General features: G+C 38.9%; 1 protein-coding gene across 3 annotated transcripts; it reads left to right on the top strand.

The window, feature by feature from the left end:
• The first annotated feature begins 716 nt into the window (after nucleotides 1–716).
• On the top strand, nucleotides 717–14,823 carry LOC134617267 (macrophage mannose receptor 1-like). Of its 3 annotated transcripts, none has more exons than XM_063462474.1 (32): nucleotides 717–830; nucleotides 1,034–1,390; nucleotides 1,481–1,651; nucleotides 1,734–1,889; nucleotides 2,145–2,255; nucleotides 2,687–2,824; nucleotides 2,941–3,117; nucleotides 3,982–4,136; nucleotides 4,772–4,885; nucleotides 5,022–5,137; nucleotides 5,278–5,426; nucleotides 5,521–5,720; nucleotides 6,069–6,184; nucleotides 6,643–6,715; nucleotides 6,838–6,991; nucleotides 7,302–7,340; nucleotides 8,598–8,761; nucleotides 8,890–8,951; nucleotides 9,284–9,384; nucleotides 9,504–9,646; nucleotides 9,997–10,102; nucleotides 10,539–10,666; nucleotides 10,973–11,017; nucleotides 11,189–11,233; nucleotides 11,359–11,461; nucleotides 11,839–12,071; nucleotides 12,390–12,555; nucleotides 12,986–13,150; nucleotides 13,275–13,391; nucleotides 13,619–13,774; nucleotides 14,065–14,094; nucleotides 14,232–14,823. In XM_063462474.1, the coding sequence occupies exons 1-32, from the start codon at nucleotides 758–760 to the stop codon at nucleotides 14,471–14,473; spliced, it is 4,305 nt and encodes a 1,434-aa protein (XP_063318544.1). In that variant the 5' UTR covers nucleotides 717–757; the 3' UTR covers nucleotides 14,474–14,823. The 3 variants fall into 3 exon arrangements, with proteins under 3 accessions (XP_063318544.1, XP_063318545.1, XP_063318543.1); XM_063462475.1 differs by having other exon boundaries at nucleotides 6,640–6,715; nucleotides 14,065–14,091; XM_063462473.1 differs by having other exon boundaries at nucleotides 6,640–6,715.
• Nucleotides 14,824–27,682: the final 12,859 nt, after the last annotated feature.

The raw sequence follows: 27,682 nt of genomic DNA, 5'->3' as shown, positions 1-27,682 counted from the left end.
AGCTAACATGTCATTGGGTACGTTACTTGTTGGCTTAAAAGCCAGAAAACCTGGAGAGACTCCACGCAGCCTTGCAGTGAACATGCAAACTCTACACAGAAAATGCATTATGAATTTAATATATTTGTACAAATAAATAGAAGCACATTTCCTGCTTTTGCCTCTTCAGAGCAATATTCTTAATTTCATTACAAATATATCACTGAGTGTGATAGTAGACGATCTTGGGCTGTGTAGAATATTGCAGAATGCCTTTATCCTGATAACATTGTTACAGTATTATGGTAGTGTAGTACTGTGAGGAACTTTGTGATCCTGACCCCTACTTAATCATAAGGAAGATGTCAAAGGCAACACTATAAATCCATATGTACTGCATCAAAGCTTGTGAATTACTGTTTCTCTGGATCACTAATGCTGATTCATGAAACATGTTTAGCAAATTCTCTTACGCATTTCTTTCTTCCTATGGAGGGGAAGTGAATGGGACAGCTTTTTGCCAAGTCTGGAGTTTAACAGAAAGAGTGTGTGTTTGTGTGCTTTTGTGTATGTTGCCCTTCCTTCCTTCCTGTCCACCCACGTACCAGTAGCAAAATGTTGAAATGTGCCAATGTGAAACATGAGACTTTCTCAATGAAGGGGGGGAAACAGAGTCATGTCAGAGATATTAAGGTTGCCTCCTTTTCACGTTCAGGCACATAAGTCCTCTGCTTGCAATGCATGGACATTGTCTGCTGCTCTGAGACTGATTGGAGGAATGATGCTCCCAAGAATATCTCTAGCAGTCTTTGGCCTCTTCATCACAACATGCCAATGCTCAACAACAAATGGTACAGTATAAGCTCAAACATTTGATTTAATGATTTGTCATGACCAACCTTTGAGACACCCCACAATTTTTGGGAAATATATATATATATTAGGATGTTTATGGATTCAAACACAGCTTTCATTAAAGGCTTGTTTGAATCCATATTGGAATAAACTTTGTGCAATAGGCTGATCAATTTTTTTTTAACTTTCCCCTTTGCAGATTCCCCGTTTTCACTCATGAACAAAGCCACTGGTTTTTGTTTGCTGAAAAAGTTTAGCCGCTGCCTTGACCTACGCTGGACGACTGATGACCGGCTTTATGTTACCACAACTAAAAAATGCCTGGGAGCTCAGGGCAAAAGTATAGGGAGTGAAGTGAGCCTGTATGACTGTGATGACAAGAGCGACCTGCAAAAGTGGGAATGCAGGAATGGAACACTGCTCGCCCTCAAAAATAATAATTTATTCATTGAGATGAAAGCTGATGAAACAATTGCTCTCTCAAAAACAACAGGACCAAATAATCAATTCACAATTACAGGGACCTCAAGCGGTGCTTGTACAAGAACATACAGAGGTATAGTATAAAACATATGCTTTTATGTGTAAGTGTGCATTTGTCTATAGCCACTTGACCCAACCTGAATCCTTTTCTTTTCACCTCTAGAGTTATTTACCATTGAGGGAAATGCGTTTGGAAAGATCTGCATGTTTCCCTTCCTTTACAAAGACCGGTGGTATGGAGACTGCACTACATTTGACTCCTCAACAAAGCGACCATGGTGTGCAGTTGAAACAAAATTTGAACGTGAACAGTGGGGATATTGCCCAACCACTTGTGAGTTTGTCAAATTTCAACATCACTGGAGTGAAAATTTAAGAATTATTTGAATTAATTTTTTTTTTCTGTCAACATACAGCCACAGATCACTGGAGAAAAAATCTCATAACAGGAGCATATTACCAGCTGAACATACAGTCATCTCTGACTTGGGGACAAGCTGATACCAGCTGTAAACAGCAGGCTGCCTCCTTGGTCAGTATTGTGGAGCCCAGTGAGCAAGCATTGATCTCAGGTGAGGTGCCACCTGGTGGATATTTGCCAGAACTCAAACAGATGCAGCATTTTGAATTTTAAATAAAATAATCAAGATTTCGGATTACAAATACTTTTGATATTGCATGAACCTGCACTATATTTTAGTATCTATCTGTCTGTCTGTCTGTCTTATTCCTACCAACTGACAATTTTAAAGCTTTTTAATTCAGGAAAGATTAACAAGTGCTTTTCGTTTTTCATCCCGCTGTCTCATAAACACTTGAACACACAGCGTTATTGGGAGCAGGGAGAAAAAAACTTTGGATTGGGTTAGTTTTGGACCCAGAACATGGTTGGCAGTGGACTGATGGCAAACCTTTCCGTTATCTGCGATGGGATTCTGGTAAGTCCTCACTGCAAGGACGAAGTTCCTTTCAGCATTAATCCTCAATACATGTGAGCGATCTGGAAATTAACTGAAAAGTTGCAGAGAATTACAGTGTTAAGCAAATCTAATCTGTCAGAATTCATGTAGATAATTGTAAGAAGTAAAACAGTCTAAACCTTAAAAAAAACCCAACTAAATATTCATTCATGTCTCCAAGTTGCTGCTAATTATTACACATTTTTATCTTTTTAACAAGTGAACTCATACAATATTTTCATTTTCTATCCCTTTGTTGTTAGTTTTTCTAAATGCTAAATACTACCAATATTGTTACAAATTACTCAAAGATTTAAAGTACTCCTACAATTTTTTGTATTCTATTTTTTTATTGTGCATGATTGGGTCACGTGTGAGTGTTAACCATCATCATTATTATCTTGATTTAGGGAATCCACTTCCTAATCCAGGACACAACTGTGCAATTTTTGACACTGCTGGAGAGCACTCTTGGCAAAGTTCATCCTGTACCAAGAAAATGGGCTACATCTGCTACAAAGATGGGGTCCCACCAGCACCTCCACAAAGTATATAAAAAATTTTTATTCTGTTTCACCGCGATTTGAATATTTCTCTAGATTGCAGTAGTTTCTGGGGGACATCAGAAGTGAAGTTCTTATATATTTGTTCTTTTCATCATCAGTTGAACAAGGATTTTGCTCAACACCTTGGATTCCCTACAATGGCCACTGTTTTCATCTTCAGCGTAATGCTCAAACATGGTCTGGCGCTCAGAAAGCTTGTCGTGCAGAAGGCGGCGACTTAGCGACCATCCGAAATGTGGAGGATCAAAGCTTTGTGATCTCTCAGCTTGGATACGGTATGTGGCAATCATATCTCCATGAAATAATGTTAATACAAAACAGATTCCCAACAGCAAATATATTTCATACATTTGACAAGGTGCACATGTGCTGAGATTGAACATATCAGTTTCCAGTTTGTAATTCACTAATAGCATCATTAAACTTTTTATTGTTATGGCAGGATATGGTAACCTTTAGGGATATTTTGTGGTTTAAAAAAAGTACACAGGCTTAGTTCACAACATCTTTATTTGCATTTAATTTAAATCGTTTTTTGTTTTTTTTTAACTCTAACTAAACTGTCTATCTCACCTAAACCTAATCAAAATGTGTATTCCACCTAATCCAGTTTCTATTTACACCTACTGAGTTTATTCAAGTTTGTCTTTAATTAAAACCAAAATGCTTACTAATACAAAACCAGCCAGTGAGTACAAAGCGAGTAAGCACTCAATAATATATGAATAACAGTTTCACTTCGTAAAATCACTGAGAGAGTGCTGTATTCATCCCTATATCATAATTGGTTTTACTCTGGCAAATAATAAAAAAAATACTGAATTTTGTATAAAAGACTAATTATTAAGAAAGCCTTAACAGATGAGAATGACATGCACACTTTACACGTAATAACTGGCAGCATGACTGTACATTTAGGAGTGACAATAGAGATCATGTCATTCATTCAGCTCCAGCTTGCTGCGAGTCTATGTCAAATATTTCCACGCATGTGTGAGCTGTTGATTTTTTCATATGTTAAAGCACGATTCAGACAATGCCTGTCGCTCTTTACCAGTCTATGAACTATACAAGTAATTTTCAGTGTAATGGGGAAATTTGAGCTTCTGGTTGATATTTGGTCCATTATTTTTCTGTAGCATCCACTGATGAGCTTTGGATTGGACTGAATGACATTAGGACAGAGGGACTGTTTGATTGGAGTGACCACTCTCATGTGTCCTTCACCAGCTGGGAATATGGAAAACCAGGAGTCTCCACTGATGGAGATGACTGTGTTCTCATCAGGGGAGAGGCAAGACCTTGTGCATATTTATTCATCTATATGTGTTTAGCTAGACAAATCATGCATGGAGGAAGCATAATCCACTACCCTTGATGTTTTGATCTTCAAGAAAAAGTTTTGTAAGAAATATTAAACTGTATTTTTTGTGCTGTTTCTAGAGTACATGTTTTACAATACTGATATTTTACATATTTTTCTACCGTTTTAACTTAGTTGTGTGCTGCAGGATATTTTCTTCCGACATTTTTCTTCATAGTTTCCACACTGGTTTACAAAGTTGAATGTTTTCCAAATGAAATCAGTATCTTAGGTGTGGTAGACTGGTAAAATAGATTCAATGTGAGAGAAAACAGGACAAGACTGTTTTAGAATTAGAAGGCGATGAATTTACTTCTATAGCCATGTGTCATTCTTACGAAATATCTAAACTTTAAAACATTTCATGATTTGAAGGTTTTGGGCAAGTAACAGGCTTTTTGGATGTGATAGTGTTTTACTGCACGTATAAGCACTTTGAGTGTTTAGTATTTTGAGAAATATACCAAAGCAAATATAAATATTTATAATATAAATATTTGCATTTTATCCATTCAGCAATCCAGCCCACAAAGCTGCAAGTGTTTACAATGCTTTTGTTCTTGCAGAATGGGAACTGGGCAGATCGGTCATGTGATGAGCAACATGGCTTTATCTGTATGAAGCAAAGTTCCACTGAAAGCACTGGAAATGAACCAGATATAGACATTGGATGTAAAGCTGTGAGTAATAACAAAGCATGATTAAGGTTCAAATTTCACTTTGTAAAAACAGTAGTACATTCTAAAAAATAGATTAAAAATAGATAAATGAAATTTTAATGTACTCCTCAGTTGTGATGTGTTTACTCTCCTATAGGGATGGAAAAAACATGGCTCCTACTGCTACTTTGTAGGCACTGAGACAAAGACTTTCAGTCAAGCTAGTGAAGACTGCAAGAGTTCAAACTCATACTTAGCTGATGTTTCAAATGGGTAAGAAAACAACCAGTTCATCTTTGTTATAAATCACATAACAGCTTGTTTGAGAAATCCACAAACATGCATGCAGATGCATGTGCTGCACGGTATATTCAGCATGACAAGAAATCTATTAATTGTACACATTTTTGCAGGGTGGATAATGCCTTCCTTGTCAGCTTGGTGGGGTTGAGACCAGAGAAATACTTCTGGATAGGGCTCTCAAATCAAAAAAATATTGATGTTTTTGAGTGGACCAACTCACCCACAGTAAGGTTCACTCACTGGAATAGTCAAATGCCAGGTATGGCTGCATCTGAATTTCTGTCCTTAAATATCAGGAATAAACTGAAGCCCAATAAGTTGCATATGACTATTGCTTTCCTCAATGCCCTAAGGTTACCAGCAGGGCTGTGTTGCCATGACAACTGGGGTTTTGGCTGGACTTTGGGACCTGCTTCCCTGCACCAACAAAGAAAAATATATCTGCAAGTACATGGCAGAGGGGATGGTTCCAACTTCTCCACCACCAACTGTAGCTCCTCCTAAATGTCCAGAGGGTTGGACTCGAGTGGGAACGAGAGCTATGTGCGCTAAGGTACAACCTTTGGTCAGCCTTGAGTGAACTCTTGTCTATTGTGACGTATTTAGCACTGGCACTTTACAGCAATGCGATGTCAGCCAAAATATGCTATAAGTGTGAATGTGAGTGTAAGTGGGTCTCTGTGTGTTAGTCCTATGATACACTAGCAACCTGTCAGTTTTAAAAATCTCTTCATTCATTACGATAGGGACTTGTTCTTCTTGTTCTGCATTCTATTTCTCCTTATTCCCCAGGACTCCATACAGTGTTGTGCTCACAAAATTAAATGAAATTTAATTACCTTCAATTGCATGAACTATCTGCGGTTGAGAAATTTACAGAGTTGTTGTCTTGCGTTTGAAGTTTTTTACAGGTCCTCGCTCAGAAGAAAAGACTTGGTTTGAGGCCAGGGATTACTGCAGGGCCATTGGAGGAGATCTGCTTAGCATCCACAGTTCTGCTGAGCTACGACTGTTCAGGTACAGCATGACTTAGTCTACAATAACAACTACTGTTTATAATATCTTCTGTCAATTATTTTCCAGTCTAAATCATACAACCATTAGTTTATCCTAACATAAGATCAAACTCTAGACAATGATGGTCTACGTGAAATAATCCTGTTTAAAAATATTCAGCATGCTGGCAAATATGTTTCACATTCACACAACACACCATGTTGGTGTTTTAACCTACTGAAAAAAAGCATTCATATAGTAGTAAATTTCACACCTACTTATCTGGCCTGTGTATGCAGTAGCAAATTCAGATGCACCATATTTTACCATATCTTGCCTGTAGGGTGAGAACATATGGACATGTTTTAGCTGCTTCTCTGATGAGACTGACACCATCCGCTAACTGCAAATGTAGCTAAAATGTTTGTTTTAGTACTTTAGAAGACAGTGAGAGTGTCGTTTCCTTTTTTGTACAGCAGAGGTGGAAAAGCCTGGATTGGACTTCACATTCCTGAAACAAGCACTGGTTATGCCTGGACTGATGGAAGCCCAGTAAGTTAATGGCATTCTGTTCTTGTTGTTCTTTTGTTTTTTGTCATTAAATCATTAAATGTTATTTTAATAAAATATTTACAATAACTCAACATGATGTTGTTGTTTCTTATTGTTAACAGCTAGAGTTCCAGCACTGGCAGGAAGGAGAACCAAACAATTTCAACAATGCAGAATCTTGTGCTGAGTTTGTGATACATAACTGGGATGAAGAAGGTTCTTGGAATGATTTGAACTGTGACAGTTACAATGACTGGTTGTGTCAGATCCGTGCAGGTATAGTTGACTGAATGCTGACCAGTCTCACTGCTGGAACATTTTTTAACTAACTTTCGTATGCATGTTCTTTTCTGTCTTCAGGGGTGAAGAGATTATTGTTAATATTCACAATATTATGTAATCGCTTCTTGCCATAATTTCAGTGTATATGATTGGGGAAATTGTCACTATTGTTGAAACACATTTCGGACTAAAAATAATGACTGCATTACAGTATACCTCAGTGTAGACTACAGAGTGCAACGACATGTTTACTGTTGCTTTCCTGTCCTTTGAATAAAATGGACTTCTGTCTGTGCTCTTGCAGGAGTGACTCCAAAACTACCTCCGAATAATACTGTGGTGGGTAAGTTCACATGAATTAACCTCGAACATAACCTGGGTGAATAACACATATGCACTACAACACCTGGATTGCGGATTTGCCCGAGTACAGCTTCATCCTTTTTGGTGGTTTTGCATTGTAGCTCAAACTTGCAAATTCCCAAAGCAGTATGATAAATCATTTTCATTGTTACCTTTCAAATAAACAAACTTATACTATAAATTATAAACAGTATTTTTATAGAGTATGAGACCAATATAGAAAAAAACTAAGGAGGAAAAAGAGAGGTTATATTTAAAGATAAGGACTGCTTAGTGACACTTGATAAACTGATTACATGTAATCATCAGCATTTTTACATATTGGATTTGTATATGATGTGTTTTGATAATTTCTATCCATTTTCATATTGTGGTGCTCATGATCAGTGTTATGTAAATGTAGTATATTAATTTCCATTTAAGCATGTGATGCTTAGATTAAGCATCCACCTTTTTACCAACTTTAAAGGTCTAGTATAAGGACAATATACAGTATACTGTTAGTATAGCTGTGAAACATCTGCATACATCATGTTGAATTCAGTTTTGTAAATCCACAAAGTGATGAAGTGATCAAAACCTGCACACTAAGAAAATCTACTGGAGAACACATTAAAAATTATTTGGTGGCGGTGTGGAGGCAAAGTCATGCTCTACTATGTGGACAACTGAAAATGGTTATTTTAAAAAATGTTTGTGTCCTACATAACAGATTTAAGCAAAGTTCATTCATTAGGTTTAGATTGGAATAACATTTGTGTTCTCATGTAATAATAATATTATTTTAGAATGACATTAATACAGGACAAGGTTCAGTTACCTATGCATAAAAAATAGATGGTAGAATTGAGTGAGTGTGGAATGAACTTGAATTAGTATTTCAATTTCTACTGCAGTACTTTTTTTTTAACAAATATATCTGTACTTCTACTTAGGTAAAGAATGCTTGTACTTTACTTGCTCCACCTCTGATAATGACATCACTGAAGAAATTAATGAATAAAAATAAATTTTAGTTGAAAAATATTTGGGATGATCTGAATATCAATGGGATAGATTTTACATTTTATACCTTTTTATTCATTGTGTACCTTCAGCCCTCTTCAAAAGTCTGATGTGGCCACCAGGTGTTTTAGTTGCTCTTTTTTAAGGTTGGGTCTCCCTGGACAAACGGATCTGACCAAAAGATACGGTAGAACACTGACAAGTCTATCAATGTGTTTCTAATCTTTTACAGAATTCAATACCACTTCGGATGGTTGGCTGGAGCGGAGAGGGAATCAGTATTTTATAAACAGAATGTCAATGTCCATGGAAGATGCTCGTCACTTCTGCCAGCAGAGGCACGGTGACCTAGTATCTATAACCAGTAAAGAGGAAAATGTTTTCATATGGAAACAGGTAAATATCTATGTATTTAATTCATACTTTTTTGTTTTGTTTTATTAATATATTAGAGCAGGCCGAAAACATTAGAATGTGACACACACTAGAGATTATTGTGCATATTTATGTGTGTGTGTCTACAGATATCCAGAAGCTATGGGCGTTATTATATAGGTTTGTCAGTGGATCTTGATGGGTCACCTTGGTGAGTAATAATTAATGCCATAAGGAGAAAAGGGAGATTTTAGGCCGACTCATGATCATTGATAAGAAGTGCATTTCCTATTAGATTTGTAATGAGGTATATTTCCTTTTTTTACTGGTTAAGTTTCAGATATCAGTTCAAAAGACCTGCCATTTGATCTAAAGAAGATTTTTCTTTTTTAGTCATCAGTGAACTAAATCCATGTTGTCACATGTTTGTTTATTTATTATGGACTAGAAATAGTGACGCCATAATACAAAAAAGTCTAACATCAAATGATGAATTTTTCCTATGTTCCAATTAAAAGTTTAACTATAATGCTCTACATTAAGGTGGATGGATGGTACTCCGGTGTCATTTCGAAGATGGGATGATGATCAACCCAGCACAAGTGGCTTTGATCAAAACTGTGTTTATATGTCTTATCACATGGGTGAGTAAAAATGCTCTGAACGCTTGAATTGAAAAATGATCAAATCTAGACACGATGTCTGGATTAAAATAATTGATTAATGGATTAGGATAATGTTCCTAATTTTGTTGATCTTATAGGCTTCTGGAGTACTTCTAATTGTGGAAGAGAGCTTTCATTTATTTGCAAACGAGGAAGGACATCGCCAACCAACACCACTGCAGCCCCAACAGTTGCTCCAACAGGTGGCTGCCCAAAGAGATGGATGAAATTTGGCACAAAGGTCAGACTTTTAAAACTTTATTTCAGACAAGTTTTTAAAATGACAAAATTACAGCAGAGGCCCACCATCAAATTTTACATTGAGCCTTTATTTGGCTTCAAATGTCAAGTTGATTCTTTAAAATGTAATAAATCACTGATTAAAAAACGAATGAAGGAGAATCAAGGAAGCAGAAAGAAGTTTGTCAAATGTGGAGTGGCATTAAAAAAAGTCAGCAAATTTTGACCCCTCCATCTGTGTGCTTCATTCAGTACTAATTATAAATGAGATCATGTAAAATACACAGGTTTCAGTGGTGAAATGTTTCACCTAACTCTTATCATAATAATAATTACATTTCTTTTCTGCAGTGTTACAACATCTTTAATGAAAGGCAGATCACCTGGGAATATGCACGGTCAAAATGCATTGAGGTGGGGGGAAATTTAGTCTCTATACCTTCAAGAAGTGTGCAAGGTTAGTTCTAATTATGTTTTATTCAGATTTGCATTTAAACTTTAACTCTTTCCCCCTTAAATGCCTACTAGGTGTATCCCTCGGTTCCCTTTTCTGGACTCAATGGTTTCTGTTACATTTTAGGCCTGCTTCCAGAACAAAATTACTGGGTGTGCATCAGAAGTTAGTGTGGTTGATCTCTGTCTGTACTTAGGGCTACATATTACTAGGGCTAAGTTTGGAAAAACCTAAAGCCCATTCAAATGGCTATCAAACCACATTTTATTGGTGTATATTAAGGTTTCAAAACTCCTCATTAAGGGCACAGGGGAGGTCATTATGGAGGAAAGAGTTAAACATATCATACAGCTTATGAAGATGTGAATACTTTACCAAAAATGGAAAAGAAACCAGAAACCTACATTTAATATCTTGTGTCTGTATCTTCAATTTTCAGCATTTTTGATCACCAGAATGGTTCATACAGCATCTACAGACCTGTGGATTGGTTTGAATGCTATAAGCCAAGAGGGATTTTTCTGGACCGATGGGAAAAATAGGCAATACACCAACTGGGGCTATTCTGTGAGTTCATTCAATCTCATACAGGTGTAATGTGAGGCTAATCCTTTGTACAACTATCAGTAGCTGTATTGTCATTTTACAGCTTGCTTTTGTATCATGATTTCACATTTTCAATTCAATTCAATTTTATTTATATAGCGCCAAATCACAACAGCAGTCACCTCAAGGTGCATTTCTTGTCGAGTTACAGATATATATTCAGTGATGCTATGATTGAATTGAACTACACAGAATTTAGTGTCAAGCTATTATTATTTTTCACAGAAATTTTAAAGAAATATTTACACTAGCAAATTTTGATTTTAGAGACGTGAACAACCTTTTGGGATGGTGTATCCGAGATGGAATGAGGTAAACATAGTTTGAACTATGCATTGTGATTTGACAGGTAGGTGTGGTTATACATGTGTCCAGTGATGCTTGTCTTGGTCAGAGATCAATGTCAAACTCCAACCAAAAGTTTTTCCTCTCCCAGGAATAGAAATGTTAATGAAATATTAATAATGATCATTTTGATTGCAGAGATATCACCATCGTCCTGGCACCTTTTATAAAAGATGGAATGAGGTAGTGATTTTCAATATTAGTTTAAACATGTCACCACTGCTTGTATGCAAAAAGTAATCTTAATTAATTGCACATTTTAAAAAAAAGAGATTTTAAAATCATGATCACTTACCATTCTTACCCAGGATGAATGTGTTGTAATGAACGGAAATCCTGCTTTTGGGATTGGTAAATGGACAACAAGGTCTTGCAATGACACCAATGGATATATATGTCAACAGAATCTTGGTGAGTCCATCTCTTTGGAGTAGAAATTTTCAGAGGCTAAACATAATTCATAAAATATTTTGTTCTCCTGCAGTCTCACCAGTTCTCTAGTGAACCATTTAGGGGTAGGGTTAAGTAGCATTTGATCCAAATTCAAAAAGAGCTTCATTTCAAACATAAGCCTTAGATCTGTTGGATGTTAAGAAGTTAAATTGTTGTTGTACAACTGCATCCAGTGGTAGCTCACTCACATCAGTGTGTTTGGCCTGCTATGGGGAACAAATTTGCAAATAATGGACAACAAAATAAATAAAAAGTCCTGTTGACGGTTATAATGTTTGCAGTGGTGCAAAAATTTGAATCAATCTCATGTCTAATTTTATTTTTGCTCTTAACAGATCCAAACATGAAAGCACCACCTGAAACCATAGATTATAATATCTATGAGACTCTGGGAAATGACAGCATCAAGATTATTACTCAAAATCTGACCTGGGATGATGCCCAGAAACGTTGTAACGCTGATAAAGCCAACTTGGCCAGCCTGCGAAATGACTGGACACAGGCATATGTTGAGCTGCTGGCTATAAAACTCAATACTCCTCTTTGGATTGGACTTAACAAACAGCAGGTATATGGCTGCAACTATCCAAAATTACACCTGTGTACTATAAAAATGATTAAACATACAGGACACTTGAAAATAAGAGTTATACAGGGTTCTTTAGTTATGTATAAAATAAGATGTGATAAAGTTATTAAATGACTTATTTTGGAAAATCATTACAAATGGCATATGGCCCAAGGTTGCTGACTTCTTAATAAAATCTAAATTTGTAATCTATATAACATATATTGGCAGAAACAGTTTTTATAAAAGCATGACAGACAGAAAACATCCCCCACAAAACTATTGATTTGACAACATCTGATCCATGTTTATTTTCAGACTGGAGGTTATTTTAAATATATTGATGGTTGGCATCTGAACAATGCCGGCTGGGCTGAATTTGAACCAAGCAGGGACAAACCTTGTGTGTACGTAGATGTGGATGGAAAATGGAGGACCGCTTTCTGCAATGTGACCATAAAAAGTGCCTGTATGCAGTCTACAGGTATGTTTTAACAAGTTAATGATTTTTCCTACATCTTTGGCATCTTGATTATACGTCTTAACTTCTATATTACATATTACTAAATTGGCAACTGCTAGGTAACTGGCCAATGTCAAGCAATCTCTGCTTATTAATGTCTTTAGAAGGATGTAGTTAAAAGTAAGAGGCAGGATTTTCAGTGCTCTGTGTTCTGATCATGTGAGAGTAACGAGAACAGAACTTTGATGGCCTGTGAGAGTTTGAGACCCATTACTGTCCATTAAATAAGAGCTGCTTCAGAGGGTTTTTTTTTCTTTTTTCTTTTATTATTTACATTAATTTTCAGTAACAGACATCGCAGAACATTTTGATCCCAGGAGATAACCGTTTCACCAAGTCACAGTAAAACATTTTGTGATTCATTGAGGATTATTGCTTCTATTCTTCACAGAAGTGGCACCAACTGAGTCTACAATATTTCCTGGAAATTGTCCTGAAGATACAGATCTAGAGTACCAACAGAGCTACACATGGCTGCCATATAGGGGTTATTGTTATTTGTTTATCCAAGATGAAATTGAATGGGCAGATGCAGCTAGCAGCTGTGTAAGGCATGGTAAGATACATACTGAATATTTTGTCACAATTTTAGAATCACTATACAGTAAATATGTGGTGTTAAGATTAAGCCTAATATGTGTTTTCAATATTGTTACAACCAGTTGATTTTTGTTTTTAAGGTGGAGTGTTGGCTAGCATTGAAGATCCCTCCGAGCAAGAATTCATCAAAGGCGTTGTGACAAATTTCAAAGACAGACACAACTCTTTCTGGATTGGTCTGTTTAAAACTCATAAAGGTATGGCCACAATAAGTGTAATCTTTTAGTGTTTATAGAAAAACTATTTAATGAAACCATATTAACAATTTATTGACTTAATTGAAGAAACAAACTAAAACCTCAAATCACCACTAAATCAGTACTGTTTATCATGTCTTTCTTGTCAGCAACTGTGTAGCCACATTCAGTGGGGTATTGGTAAGTTAGCAAAGTGAAAAAAGGAATACATTTCTGTTTGCCCCTAGGGACATGGCTTTGGTTGGATAGAACTATTTTGGACTTCACTAACTGGGCTCCAGATGAGCCGGATTCTGATTATGGAGCAATCCAAACCTCAGATGGGACTTGGAACTCAGGTCGCAGATGGCATGACAGACCATATATCTGTAAAACAGCCAAAGGTAAAATAATTGTGTCAATGTGAAGTAATTATATCCAATTATTTATCGAAGGAAAATATTAACAAATGCACAACTATAATAATTTATAATTAATAATACTCATTACATGTGTTACTAAGCAGCTTGTTAGTAACCCACACAGATGCCATCTACCATTGGATATCTTACATCTTACTTTACATTAATTCTAAAGTTTTATGGTTTACAGGAAAGAGAGAGCTAATAAACCTAAATGTTTGAGTTTTTTACCATTTCTTTCTTTCTTTTCCTTTGTTTTTTTTTGCCACTAGTGATGCCTCAAACTTCAGGATCAAAAGGTGGTAAGTTTTGTCTTTATATGGCTCTGTGTTGTTTAATTATATAACAATACTACTACTAATAATGTGAAAAATTAGTGAAAATTAGTGAAAATTTAAATCATGTTTTAAAATCTGAACTTGCTTGCTTAAACCTGCAGGACCTAATGGAGATCAAGATCATCACACTCGTGTCCACACTAGTGTGGTAGTTGTACTGGTGATTACGATCACTTCCACACTGGTAGTCATTGCATTTTTCCTCTACAAGAAGTCTCCTGGTCCCTTCCCCACGTTTGAAAATCCACTGTACTTCAATGGTGAACGATCGCAACCTGATGTGCTTGACACCAATAAACTAATAGAGAATGCAGAAAACCCTGAACCAGTTTTAACTTTGTGATTTTAGGTGGGGTCTATTAGGATATAAACGTTACTGTGTTCCAAACTGATGCATTACACTTTGATGATTTATTATTTGGTTGTTTACTATATGCAGTAAATATATGCAATTATTTAACAGTAAGTCACTAAGTGTGAGTTTCAGTGGAGGTGGCAACCTCATTACAGACCAATTTAAGCTCTAGGATGTCTGTATGAATAGGATTATTATTTGATTTGTTTTTCTTTATCCCTGTGATTGAATGTATATAGTTATTACATGTGGTGCTTAGATCCACTAGTAGCTGTTCATTGCTTGTAGTCTTGAAATACATAAATGTACTGCCTATTGGTATTGAATAAACATTAAACTTGGCAATAAACAATGTGTATTTAGTATGTTTAGTCGCTATCTTTCTAGTTTTCAAAAGCAAAATTTGTGTTAGCGTTGCTGTGTAATTTGTTTTTTCTCAGGCACACTTTGGACTAACAGATCTAATCTACATATGGAACAGCATGGTGTTGGTGATATTTGAGATTTGAAAAAACTGCAGTGATTGTTCCAATAATATATATCTCAGGGGTTTTCTTACTGTGGTAGCAAAGCTTCATATATTATCACAATGTTGTGCTAGAAAGATCGATAGCAAAACAGGAACTGAAAATGCTATGAGAGACATTTGGGAAGAATTTAAGAGCAAACATCTGACTGTTTCCATCCCAAAACAGGATATTGTGTTGCTTCATTCAAGATGGACACAGTGTTCTAACTTGCCACATCATTCTTTTCTCTCAATCTCACAAGAGATCCTTTGCCTACTTCTATCTATGACAGTATTACTAGTTTAGCATCTGTTTATTTTATTTATTTTTAATATGTCTTTATGCATGCCATGTCGTGTCACAGATTGCTTAGTTTTTGATTAATTCTATTCATAATATAATATAATATAATATAATATAATATAATATAATATAATATAATATAAATCATATCTGTGTTAACTAGTGTTTCCCCTGATTAGCACTCTTGTTCTATGCGTCTAGGGCCAGGGGTGGGCAACTCCAGGCCTCGAGGGCCGGTGTCCTGCAGGTTTTAGATGTGTCCTTGATCCAACACAGCTGATTCAAATGGCTAAATTACCTCTTCAACATGTCTTGTAGTTCTCCAGAGGCCTGATAATGAACTAATCATTTGATTCAGGTGTGTTGACCCAGGGTGAGCTCTAAAGGCCCTCGAGGCCTGGAGTTGCCCACCCCTGCTCTAGGCTCTCAAGCTTCTGCCAACCTGGTTTCCACTTCTCATTTATTGTTGGATTTTGTTAGTCTGTGTCTGTCAGTATACCTTAAAGGAAATAGTTACAGTCACTGTACAAAACTGAACTAAACATTTCACCACCAGGTGACAGTGTTTCATGAGAAAGCATTAGTGTAGCTGCCCTTTAGTAAAAAACATCTGAAAGAAATCTGGCCTGAGATGGGGGTGGGGCAGGGTGTGTGGGTGTATGTGTTTGGGTGTATGTGTTTGTGTGTAGGGGGTGGGGTAGCTTTTATTGCAAGCAAGCAAGCAAGCAAGAAATGTATTTATATAGCACTTTCAAAACAACTCTCAGCTGAAAACAAAGTGCTGTACACATGTCATAACAAATAAAAAAGGAAAATAGTGTAAGTGAAAAAAAAAACAACAACTTTTAAATGCAAATTTAATTAGACTAAAAATATATAAAAAGTCTGGGCAGACTGTGTCATAAGGGAGTAAAAGTAAGTTTTAAGGCATGCTTTAAAGGTGGACAATGACGGAGCCTCTCTTATGTGCTGAGGCAAATTGTTCCAGAGATTTGGAGCAGCAATAGAGAAGACCCTGTTCCCTCTGAGCTTCCTCTTAAACCTGGGTACCTCCAGGAGCAGCTTGTCAGCTGACCTGAGAGACCTAGGAGGGGAATAAAGCTTTTATTGCATTAAACAGTTTGTAAAAATAACAAGTAATTCTAAATTGGCCTGGAAATCAATAGTCCTCTCTCTATGTTGTCCCTGTGATGGACTGGCTCAGTGTATACTGCATGAAATTCCCTGGTTAAAAGCTTGGTAGATTGGTAGAAGAAATAAACAATAAAGAAAAGTTTAATGTTTTAAGGAGCTGTATGAATTCTGCTGATCGCTCTCCATTTATTTCCACTAATTAATTACTGTGGGCATAAACTCCCTGCTGTCGCTTTCTCTATCAAGTTCTGTTTTTGCTAAGAAGAAAAGAACAGCTATCCACGCTGGATAATTACGTACCAACAAGTTCCTATTCACTGTGACTCACTAATTTGAAGTTGCAGCAATAGTTATATCGCAATTTTGGTGGCATGCCATTATATAAAGTGACACAGTGTAAGTGAAATATAAGCACAAAACAATTTTTAATGCTTTCTACCACATCAGTATTTTTCATCCACTGTTTACTCTTCCTGTCATATCGAGTGTAACTAGCAAGAATACATGCTCCTCATGAATTCTCCCTTATGCACTATTTTTTCACTTATGCACTTTGTGTATTCTTTATAGAGCCAACAAAGGCTCAGGTTCTATTGTGTAAACCTTCCTACCCGCCATGGGTACAGGTCCTACTATTTCTCATTGTTTTGAAGAGGCTGGGACTCATTCTTCATGTGTGTGTGAATATCAGCTTCAACTTGAACATCTATCTTATCTTTGTAAAAAAAGAAAAAATAAATTTAAAAACAAATTCATCCGAGCACTAAGTTTTCCTTAATTTTTGAATTTTATCTGTGAAATAATGATTGACAACAAGTCAATGATATGTACAATGTAAATTAAATGATGAACGCTATTTTGGTTCAAAGTCAGTCATTATGCTCCATGCTGCTGTTATTTAGAGTTGTGATTTCTCCTTTTTTCTCCTTACACAACTTGCATGTTGAGTTGGCAAGAGACAGCTGATGTGAGATATTAAATGTAATTATTGAAAAATGTTATATTAGGTTAAAATTAATAAAATCTTATCAACAAGTGTTATACAAACAAATGTCCTTCTAACTTTTTTTTAAACTAATGTCCTTCTAACCTTATATAACGTCTTTCTGACAAACACAATGAGAGCCACCATAATCAGTAAAAGAAAATGAGTCATATCACTCTGACCAGTTCACAGCTAAAAATAAAAATTACAAAAAGTCTCTAAACTGCTGACACTTTACTATGAACTTCTTCCATGCTTCATGTTCGCTCGGCTGCGAACCATTCCAGTGCGAGCTAGAGGCCATCACCCAATGAAGCCAACAGAACCACATTATCCGCAAAAAGCAGAGGTGAGATTCTGAGACCACCCAAGTGAAAGCCTTGTGCCACTTGGCTGCGCCTAGAAATTCTGTCCATAAAAATTATGAACTGAATCAGTGACAAAGGGCAGCCTTGGCAGAGCCCATCAGCCACCAGGAATGAGTCCGACTTTTGCTGGCTATGAGGACCAAGCTCTTGCAACGGTTGTATAGGGATCGAATGGCCCGTAGCAATGGGCCAAACACCCCATACCTCCAGAGCACCTTCCACAGGACACGCCGAGGGACACGGTCGAATGCCTTCTCCAAGTCCACAAAACACATGTAGACTAGATGTCAAACTCATATACACCCTCAAGTATCCTTGAGAGGTTAAAGAGCTGGTACAGTTTTCCACGACCAGGACGAAAACCTCCTGTATCCAAGGTCCGACTAATGGACCAGCACCCTGGCATATACTTTCCCAGGGAGGCTGAGGAGTGTGATCCCCCTATAGTTGGAACACACCCTCCGGTCCCCCTTCTTAAAAATGGGAACCACCACCTTGGTCTGTCAATCCAGAGGTACCGTCCATGATCTCCACACAACATTGTAGCGGGGTGTCAACCAGGACAGCCCTACAACATCCAGAGCTTTCAGGAACTCAGGGCAGACCTCATCCACACCAGGTGCTCTGCCACCAAGGAGTTGATTAACTGCTTCAGTGACCACACCCCTGGAGATTGGCTAGTCATTCCCCTCATCCCCAAGCTCTGTTTCCTCCACGGAGGACGTACGAATGGGATTGGGAGTTGATCCGGTCGAGTGAACGCTGGCGCGCTTGGCTGCCGCTGCTCACCGGTTATTATCGTTATTATCTACTACTACTATTTTTATTATAGTTTTTTTTAGTTGCTGACGACAATTTAAATCAAGTATCTAAGGCGCAACCCTGTTTTGACTTGTTTTCGCAATACTTGCGGGCTTTTATTGCTTGCGTGCAGCTGTCAGCTGGTTGTTCGGTCCCTTTGTTTGTGTTCAGTGCTCGGCCCTGATTAAGATGTGGATCCACAGGGTGTTGGTGTGGCTCGTGCTCACCTGCGTTTTTTTATCCATCATTCATCACCCGGCGACAGCTCTTCTCCAGTACTCTGCTACGGATCTTTTGCGGCTCCGTTTTTGCCTGGCTGTCTCTCCACCCATGGCTCTATACTTCTACCCGGACATCGCCTTCCAGCCCCGCCGCAGGTATATCCACCGAGGGCTTCGGCGGAAGTTCAACATCAGTGACACTAACTCAATATTTTCCATCTGGTCAAAAACTCGTCGTCCTCCCCGCAAGACTGACCGGGCTGTTGACCACAGTGTGCTGGCCCACCTGGCTAGATCAACTAAGCCTACTGTCAGGCATGGTAACTCCAACATCAAGTTTGGTCTATTAAACATCCGCTCTCTCACTGGTAAGGGACATCTCATACATGATCTCCTCTGTGATCGTAAGTTGGACTTTCTTTGTTTGACTGAAACGTGGCAACAGCCTAATGACTTTGTTTCTCTCAACGACTCCACTCCATCTGACTTTGTTTACACCTGTCAACCTCGCATCTCGGGGAGGGGCGGAGGTCTCGCGATAATTCACCGGAGGCACTGGAAAGTTCTCCCTGTCTCTGCCCCTCCCTCCCATTCATTTGAATACACTGCACTACAGCTCCCTGGATCTACCCCCACCATCATATGTACTGTTTATCGGCCACCTAAGCCAAACAAGGAGTTTTTAAATGAATTTTCTGCTCTTCTCACTCATTTCTCTGTACTTTCTCCAAATCTGATCATTGCTGGTGACTTCAATATTCATATGGACAATGATAAAATCCCTCTTTCCAGAGATTTTACCTCCTGTCTGGAAAGTTTTGGGCTTCTACAGTACATAAAATTTCCTACCCATTCCAAAGGTCATATCCTGGATTTGGTCTGTTGTTCTGGCATTACCCCCACCCATTGTAAAGCCACATTGTTTCCTCAGTCTGATCATATGTTTATTTCTTTTGATGCAAACATAACCGCTTCCAAAACCTGTATCTCTCGTAATATCACTTTTAGGAAAATTAGTAATATCAACCCAGCTGTTTTTTCATCTGCCGTCCATGATCTTCCATCTATCCACTGCTCCTCAACCCCACATGAACTCGTTTGTCATTATAATGTCAACCTTCATAACCTTCTTAACATATTTGCTCCCCTTAAACATCGAACTGTGTCATTTTCCCGTTCAGCTCCATGGTTTACCTCCGACCTGCGTCACCTTAAAGCTAAAGGACGCCAACTCGAACGTCTATTCAAGAAAACCGGACTTACTGTACATAAAGAAATGCACAATGATCATGTTTTGTTTTATAAGGACTGCATTGCCTCAGCCAAATCTGCTTACTACTCTGGTTTAATTAGTTCTAATGAAGGTAACTCCGGGTCCCTCTATTCATTGTTCAGTAAAATTACAACACCTCCAGACACATTCCCCTCCCACATGTATTCTGTTGATTTTTGCAACTCTCTTATCTCTTTTTTCACTTGTAAAATCTCAGACATTCACCGTCAGCTTAACTCTTTAGGAGCTCCTGACTCTGAAGTAGATTTCCTGGTTCGCCCATTGTCTTCCTGTCAGTTATTTTCAAGCTTTACTCTTCCCTCCATAACTGACGTATCTAATCTCATTAAAAAATCTAAGTCATCCACCTGTCAACTTGACCCTCTCCCTACTGTGTTAGTTAAAGCCTGTCTTCCCTCGTTAGCACCTCTTATAACCAATATTATTCATTCCTCCCTGAACACTGGAATTGTTCCTGAAGCACTGAAAAAGGCTTCTGTTATCCCAATTCTCAAAAAGCCTGGTGCAGACCCCAATAACTTTGATAATCTTCGCCCTATATCAAATCTCCCCTTTATTTCAAAAATCCTTGAGAAAGTTGTCGCCGCCTAGCTTCATTTACATCTCTATGACCATAATCTCTATGAGCAATTTCAATCTGGTTTCCGCCCCAATCATAGCACAGAAACTGCTCTGTTAAAAATTACCAATGACCTTCTGATGGCAGCTGATTCTGGTCTCCTATCCATTCTCATCCTTCTTGATCTTAGTGCGGCGTTTGATACCATTTCTCACAATATTCTCCTGAACCGGTTAGCTTCCATTGGTATTAGTCACACCCCCCTTGCCTGGTTTACCTCCTATCTCTCAGACCGCACTCAGTTTATCCAATTTAAATCCCATTCTTCTACTCTCTTTCCTGTTTCTGCTGGTGTGCCCCAGGGTTCAGTATTAGGGCCTCTTCTATTCATTATCTATATGCTCCCTCTTGGTTATATATTCCGAAAATATAATATAAATTTTCACTGTTATGCCGATGACACCCAGCTCTACCTTTCTTCTAAACCCAATTCATCCCTCCCACCTACCTCCCTTTTAGACTGTCTTATTGAGATTAGATCCTGGTTCTCCTCCAATTTTCTCAAACTTAACAGTAATAAAACTGAAGTTTTACTTGTTGGTACACCATCTATCTTAACCAAATCCCACAGTTTCTCCATTAACATTGAAAATTCTCCCACCCTTCCCTCCCCTCAGGTTAAGAGTCTGGGTGTCATACTTGATAATACTCTTTCATTCCAGTCTCACATTAATTACATAACCCGGTCTGCTTACTTCCATTTATGTAATATTAACCGACTCCGTCCCTTCCTTACTCCCCATGCTGCTGCCATCCTTGTCCATAGTCTTATTACATCCCGTATTGATTACTGTAATTCCCTCCTATTTGGTCTCCCTAAACGGTCCCTCCATAAACTCCAACTTCTTCAAAATTCTGCAGCTCGGGTCATAACTCCGTTAAGTGCTCATATTACCCCAGTTCTTCAGCAGCTTCACTGGTTGCCCATAGAAGCCAGGATAAATTTTAAAATCTTACTTCTTACATACAAGTGTATCCATAAATCTGCTCCTTCATATTTGTGTGACCTGCTCCATATCACCACTGTTTCCCGCTCTCTCAGATCATCATCTGCTATTCAACTTACTGTTCCGTCCTCACACCTTATTACTATGGGGAACAGAGCTTTCAGTCGCTCTGCTCCCCGGCTCTGGAACTCTCTTCCTCCTGCACTAAGAAATATTGACTCCCTCTCCGTATTTAAGTCACAGCTCAAAACACATCTGTTTAAACTGGCTTATTCGCTTTAATGCTGATTTTATCTGTTGTCACGCTGTTTTGTCATTTTAACTTATTTTATGTATTTTATGACTACTGTTCCTTTTATTAATTGTATTTTTGTAAGGTGACCTTGGGTTTCTGAAAGGCGCCCTCAAATAAAATGTATTATTATTATTATTATTATTAAGGAGGTCCTCAAAGTATTCCTTCCACGGCCCGACAATTTTCTCAGTCTAAGTCAGAAGCGCTCCACCCGAACTATACACAGTGCAGGTAGAGAATCAATCAAATCAAAGTTTATTTATATAGCACATTTCAAAGACCGAAGTACACCAAAGTGCTTTCCATAAGATCATAGTACACATAAAATCAAAATACAATAAAATTATAAATATGAAAATATAATAAAATAGTTACATAATCCAATGCAATCCGGATGAAGTTTGCCCTAATTGACCTTAAATACAATGTCGAACATATATGTTTTTAAACGTGATTTAAAAGACTGAATAGAATCCGATGCGCGTATATGGAAAGGAAGTGTATTCCATAACCTAGGTGCTGCAACGGCGAAGGCACGATCACCTCTGGTTTTCAAGCGAGACCTGGGTTGCACTAAGAGCAGTTGGTCTGATGATCTTAGTGCTCTTATGGGGCTATACGGGCAGAGAAGATCAGCTAGGTAATCAGGTGCCATATTATTTAAAATTTTGTAAGTAAGCAGTAAAACTTTAAAATCAATTCTAAATTTAATGGGAAGCCAGTGTAAGTTTGCCAAGACAGGGGTAATAGAGTCGTAATTTCTTGAGCCAGTCAGAAGGCGAGCTGCGGCATTTTGAACTAGCTGCAGTCGTTGAAGAAGGGAGAGTTGTAGGCCCATATACAAGGAGTTACAGTAATCTAGCCTTGTAGTAATGAAGGCATGAATAAGTTTCTCCAAATCCTTGTAGGGAATATAAGATTTAGCCTTGGAAATTAGACGTAATTGATGAAAGCTGGATTTAACCACACTAGATACCTGTTTATCTAGTTTAAATGAGCTATCCATAATGACTCCAAGGTTCCTAACAGCATCAGTAAGATGACTAGCAGCAGGACCAAGTATGTCATTCAGCCGTCCTGGAGATGTATCTCTGTCAAAGACAATAATTTCTGTCTTCTTCTCATTTAGTGTAAGAAAATTTTGTGATAGCCATTCCTTAACATCCCTTGAACAATCAAGCAGAAGATGTAATGGGGAGGACGCAAGTCCTGTCAGATGAAGATAAATTTGAATGTCGTCCGCATAACAATGAAAAGAGACATTATGTTTAGCAAATATTGAACTCAATGGCAACAAATACAAGGAAAACAACACAGGGCCCAACACTGAGCCCTGGGGGACACCACAACGAAGGAGAGCAGGTGTGGAAAAATATTTACCTATCATGACTGAGAATGACCTATTAAAGAAATAGGATTTAAACCATGTAAGGACAGTTCCTTTTAGGGCAACTACTTGTTCAAGCCTTGTCAAAAGAATATCATGGTCAACAGCGTCAAATGCTGACGTCAGATCCAGTAAGACTAAGATTGCGGGACACCCCGTGTCAGTAATTAGGAGCAGGTCATTAAAAACCCTTAATAAAGCAGTTTCAGTACTATGACGCTGTCTAAATCCAGACTGAAATTTTTCATATAGACCATTTCTCTCTAAATAAGTCTGAAGTTGTTGAAGCACTATTTTCTCTAGGATTTTTGACAAAAAAGGAAGTTTAGAAATCGGTCTGTAGTTCGCTAGCGTATTATGATCAAGGCTAGCTTTCTTTATAACTGGTTGCACGACTGCATGTTTAAAGGCAGTCGGGACACAGCCAGATGACAATGATAAGTTCATTAAAGCTAGGATACAGGGCCCAATAGTATCGAACGCCTCCTTAATTATACGCGAAGGGATGGTGTCAAGCAAAGAGTTAGAATTTTTCTGGGTATTAATTAATTCTTTTAACGTCGTGAGTGATGCCATTTCAAACTGACGGAAGGCAGCTGAACATACTGGGGCATGATTTACAATCAGGGGGTGTGAAGCCCTTAGCAGTGAAATTTTATCTACAAAATAGTTCAAGAATTTCTCACAAAGGGCCGGGGAGGCATCCATCAAGACGTCAGGGCAGGGATTAACCACTGAGTTGAAAATTTTAAATAGAACTCGAGGGTTATGACTGTTAGTTGCAATAATGTTTGACAAGAAAGACGTTTTAGCCATTTTAGCGGCCTTCTGATATTTGGACCGGCTCATGTACAGGATGTCTAAAGACACCTGGAGTTGATCTTTCTTCCATTTCCTCTCAGCTCGGCGACAATCACGTCTGAGGGCAATGGTAGATTCATTTAACCAGGGTTGACGAGAGATTTTACAGCGTTTGGTTTTTACTGGGGCTACAGTGTCCAAGATGGAGGAGCATGTAGAGGTAATAAAGTTAACTAAACCATCAACCGAGAGGGAAGCATTACTAAAGTCATCATAGCAAACAGTGTTAGTAAAAGCCTCGGAAAAGAGGGCAACAGACTCCGAATTAATCAGGCGTGTTAGGCACTGTGGGCCCTCAAAGTTCAGATCCAAGTTACATGACTGGACGTTAAACATAACTGGAAAATCCCAGCATCTTTAATGTCAGTGATGGAAATATCCAGGCCGTACGACAGAACCAAATCCAGCATATGCCCTTTAGTGTGAGTTGGTTGTCTAACCCACTGAGTAATATTAAATGAGTCAATGAGGGATAAAAAATCCTTAGCGAGGTGGTCAGCCTCACAACATAAATGAATATTAAAATCACGACAAATAAGAACACGATCATTAAGCATGAGGATAGATCCTAGAAGGTCAGCGAATTCACTGATAAAATCCTTAATACATTTTGGAGGGCGGTACACTACCACACAGAGAATCCGAGAGGAACCAAGCAGCTCCAGAAGTTGTACCTCGAAGCTGGAATATGAGGCAGAGGGCAATAGTTGCACTCTGAGTTTAGTTCGAAAAACCGAGGCTACTCCTCCACCCCTGCCCACAGTCCTAGGAGTGTTAAAGAAGGCGCAGTCTAGAGGGAGAAGTTCCGACAAGGGAGAGGACTCACCGGGGCGGATCCAGGTCTCCGTTAAAAACAAAACGTCCAGCCTTGACGCTAGGAAAAAGTCATTAACAATAAAGGACTTGTTCGCCAGTGACCTAGTATTCAGTAGTGCCATCCGAAGAACGTCGATTGTGTCACTCCTAGATGCACGTCCCAGCTGGCGGAGATTGGTGTAATCCACTCCTCTTCCAGTGTCCCGCTTCAAACTCCAACCAAGTGGAAACTCTGCTGGTTGTACCATTGGGGCTAGCTGGCCGGCATAGTGAATCCATCGATAGCGACACTGTCTGAGGGTATACTGAGAAAGCCAAAAAACCTTCTGAAATGGAGCGGCAATTAACCACTCCAAGTGCTTTTAAATGGGCTTTGATTCGAACGCGAACACCACTCCGTCTGCCCCGCTTCCTATGCCGTTTTTTATGTAATGGAAGGAACGGCAAATAGTACCTACAGGCGGAGGAGTCCGTTCGAGTATGGGAAAAGTATCCTAAATTCCGATGTGAGTCCAATTTTTGGTGGTAAAAAGGTCGAAGATTTAAAAGAGTTTGTCGGTCGTAGGTAATTAGTGCAGTAGTGTTCGGAGAGCATAGTAAAATTAGGAGGACAAGGAGTAAGCAGTACTCAAAAAGCGGAGTCCACAGACGGCTGGCCGTACACAATGGCGCCATCTTGACGCCATTATATGTCTATAATGACTAACCACTTTCCCCTCCTTAGTCGCCTGACGGTTTGCCAGAATCTCTGGCAATCTGAAAGTCTTTTTCCATGGCCTCTCTGAAATCCTCACACACCCGAGTTTTTGCTTCAGCCACTGCCCGAGCCGCATTCCGCATTCGGCCTGTCGGTACCGATCAGCTGCCTCCGAAGTCCCACAGGCTAACCAAACCTGATAGGACTCTGGGGCGATCGTGGCTCAAGAGTTGGGAGGTCGCCTTGTAATCGGCGACCTCCCAAGCCGGTTCGAGCCCTGGCTTGGACAGTCTCGGTCGTTGTGTCCTTGGGCAAGACACTTCACCCGTTGCCTACTGGTGGTGGTCAGAGGGCCCGGTGGCGCCAGTGTCCGGCAGCCTCGCCTCTGGCAGTGGCTACGATGTAGCTTGCCATCACCAGTGTGTGAATGGGTGAATGACTGGATATGTAAAGCGCTTTGGGGTCCTTAGGGACTAGTAAAGCGCTATATAAATACAGGCCATTTACCACTTACCATTTCTTCAGCCTGGTGGCTCCTTTTACTTCTGTTGTCCACCATTTGGTAAGGAGGTTACCACGACGACAGGTACCAACCACCTTGCTGCTGCAGCTCAGTGCAGTGGCTTTGGCAATGGAGGTGCTGACTCAATGTCCTCAATGTCCACAGTCTCCTTCGAAATGCTGTTGAAGCTCTGCAGGAGGTGTGAGTTGAAGATCTTGCTGACTGGGGCCTCTGCCAGGCGTTCCCAGTGCAACCTAACTATACGTTTAAGAGCGCTAGGTCTGTCCAGCGTCCCTGTCAGCCCCTGCACACAATGCACCCGACCCCTATGGCGCCTCCTGCGGGTGGTGGGCCTGCGGGAGGATGGGCCCATGTCCCCTTTTCGGGCTGTGCCCAGCCGGGCCCCACCCTCAGGCACCCCGGTTACCCTATCCCGGGCAGGGTAAACTGTTCCCTCGATGTTTTTCTCATAAGGGTCTTCTGAATCGCTCTTTGTCTGGTCCCTCACCCAGGACCAATTTGCCATGGGAGACCCTACCAGGGGGCAAAAGACAACATAGCCCCTGGGATCCCTGGGACACACAAACCCCTCCACCACGATAAGGTAGCGATTCACGGAGAGGTCTGACACAGTATCAGTCAGAAATAGGAGCTTCCTCTTTTTGAATAACTATTAATCACTGCACCAAGTCATTCTATTTACAGTCAACTCTGACATGATCAAATGCATAGTACGTCACTTCTGATCATAAGAGAGTAGGGTTGCTAAACAGGAAAAAAAAAAAGTAAAATAGTCATTATTTTGCATTTGTTCTGAGCAGAGGATTTTCTAACAATTTCACAGTGTTTTTACATACAGTAGTTCACCCATTTAAACTTATCATTATATGGGTGCCTTACAAGGCATAGGAGAAAAAGACCTAATTGAAAGTCTAAATCCAGGCAGTTTAACATCCTTACATGACAAACTATTTGCAGATGAAGAGATTCATATATCATATGTCTTTTTGTACGTGTGTTTTATTATCATGCTTATTCAAGCCATTTTGATTTTTTTTTTTTTTTTTTTTTTTGCATTATGCGCTATCTCATTGGTCTGGACATCACATACAGTTGTGGTTATTACAACAGAAAACCAGAGCTGTTTTGAAACTTCCTATGTGTGTCATCCATGTTGACCTCTATACTTCTTATGCATGTAGATTCAGGGAAACGTAGTAGGGCTATATAGAAAAATATAGCTAGCTCAAAGGGTTTTGTATTATCAGACATTTAAAAATGTTGAAACAGTTTTATTGAGCAGGTATTTTGATAACTGCATTAAACATATAAGCCTTAACATGACTGATGCAGAGCTTGGTGATCACAGCTTGTGACGAATTGAGTGAAAAAACTAAGTACGAACACAAATTCTAGATTAAACAAAGAAACAAACATACATAATTTAGAGTGCTATTT

Source organism: Pelmatolapia mariae, linkage group LG18 (assembly GCF_036321145.2).
Source record: "Pelmatolapia mariae isolate MD_Pm_ZW linkage group LG18, Pm_UMD_F_2, whole genome shotgun sequence".
NCBI lineage: Eukaryota > Metazoa > Chordata > Actinopteri > Cichliformes > Cichlidae > Pelmatolapia > Pelmatolapia mariae.
Note: the sequence above shows the minus strand (reverse complement) of the source record. Positions and strands in the feature narration are given on the sequence as shown.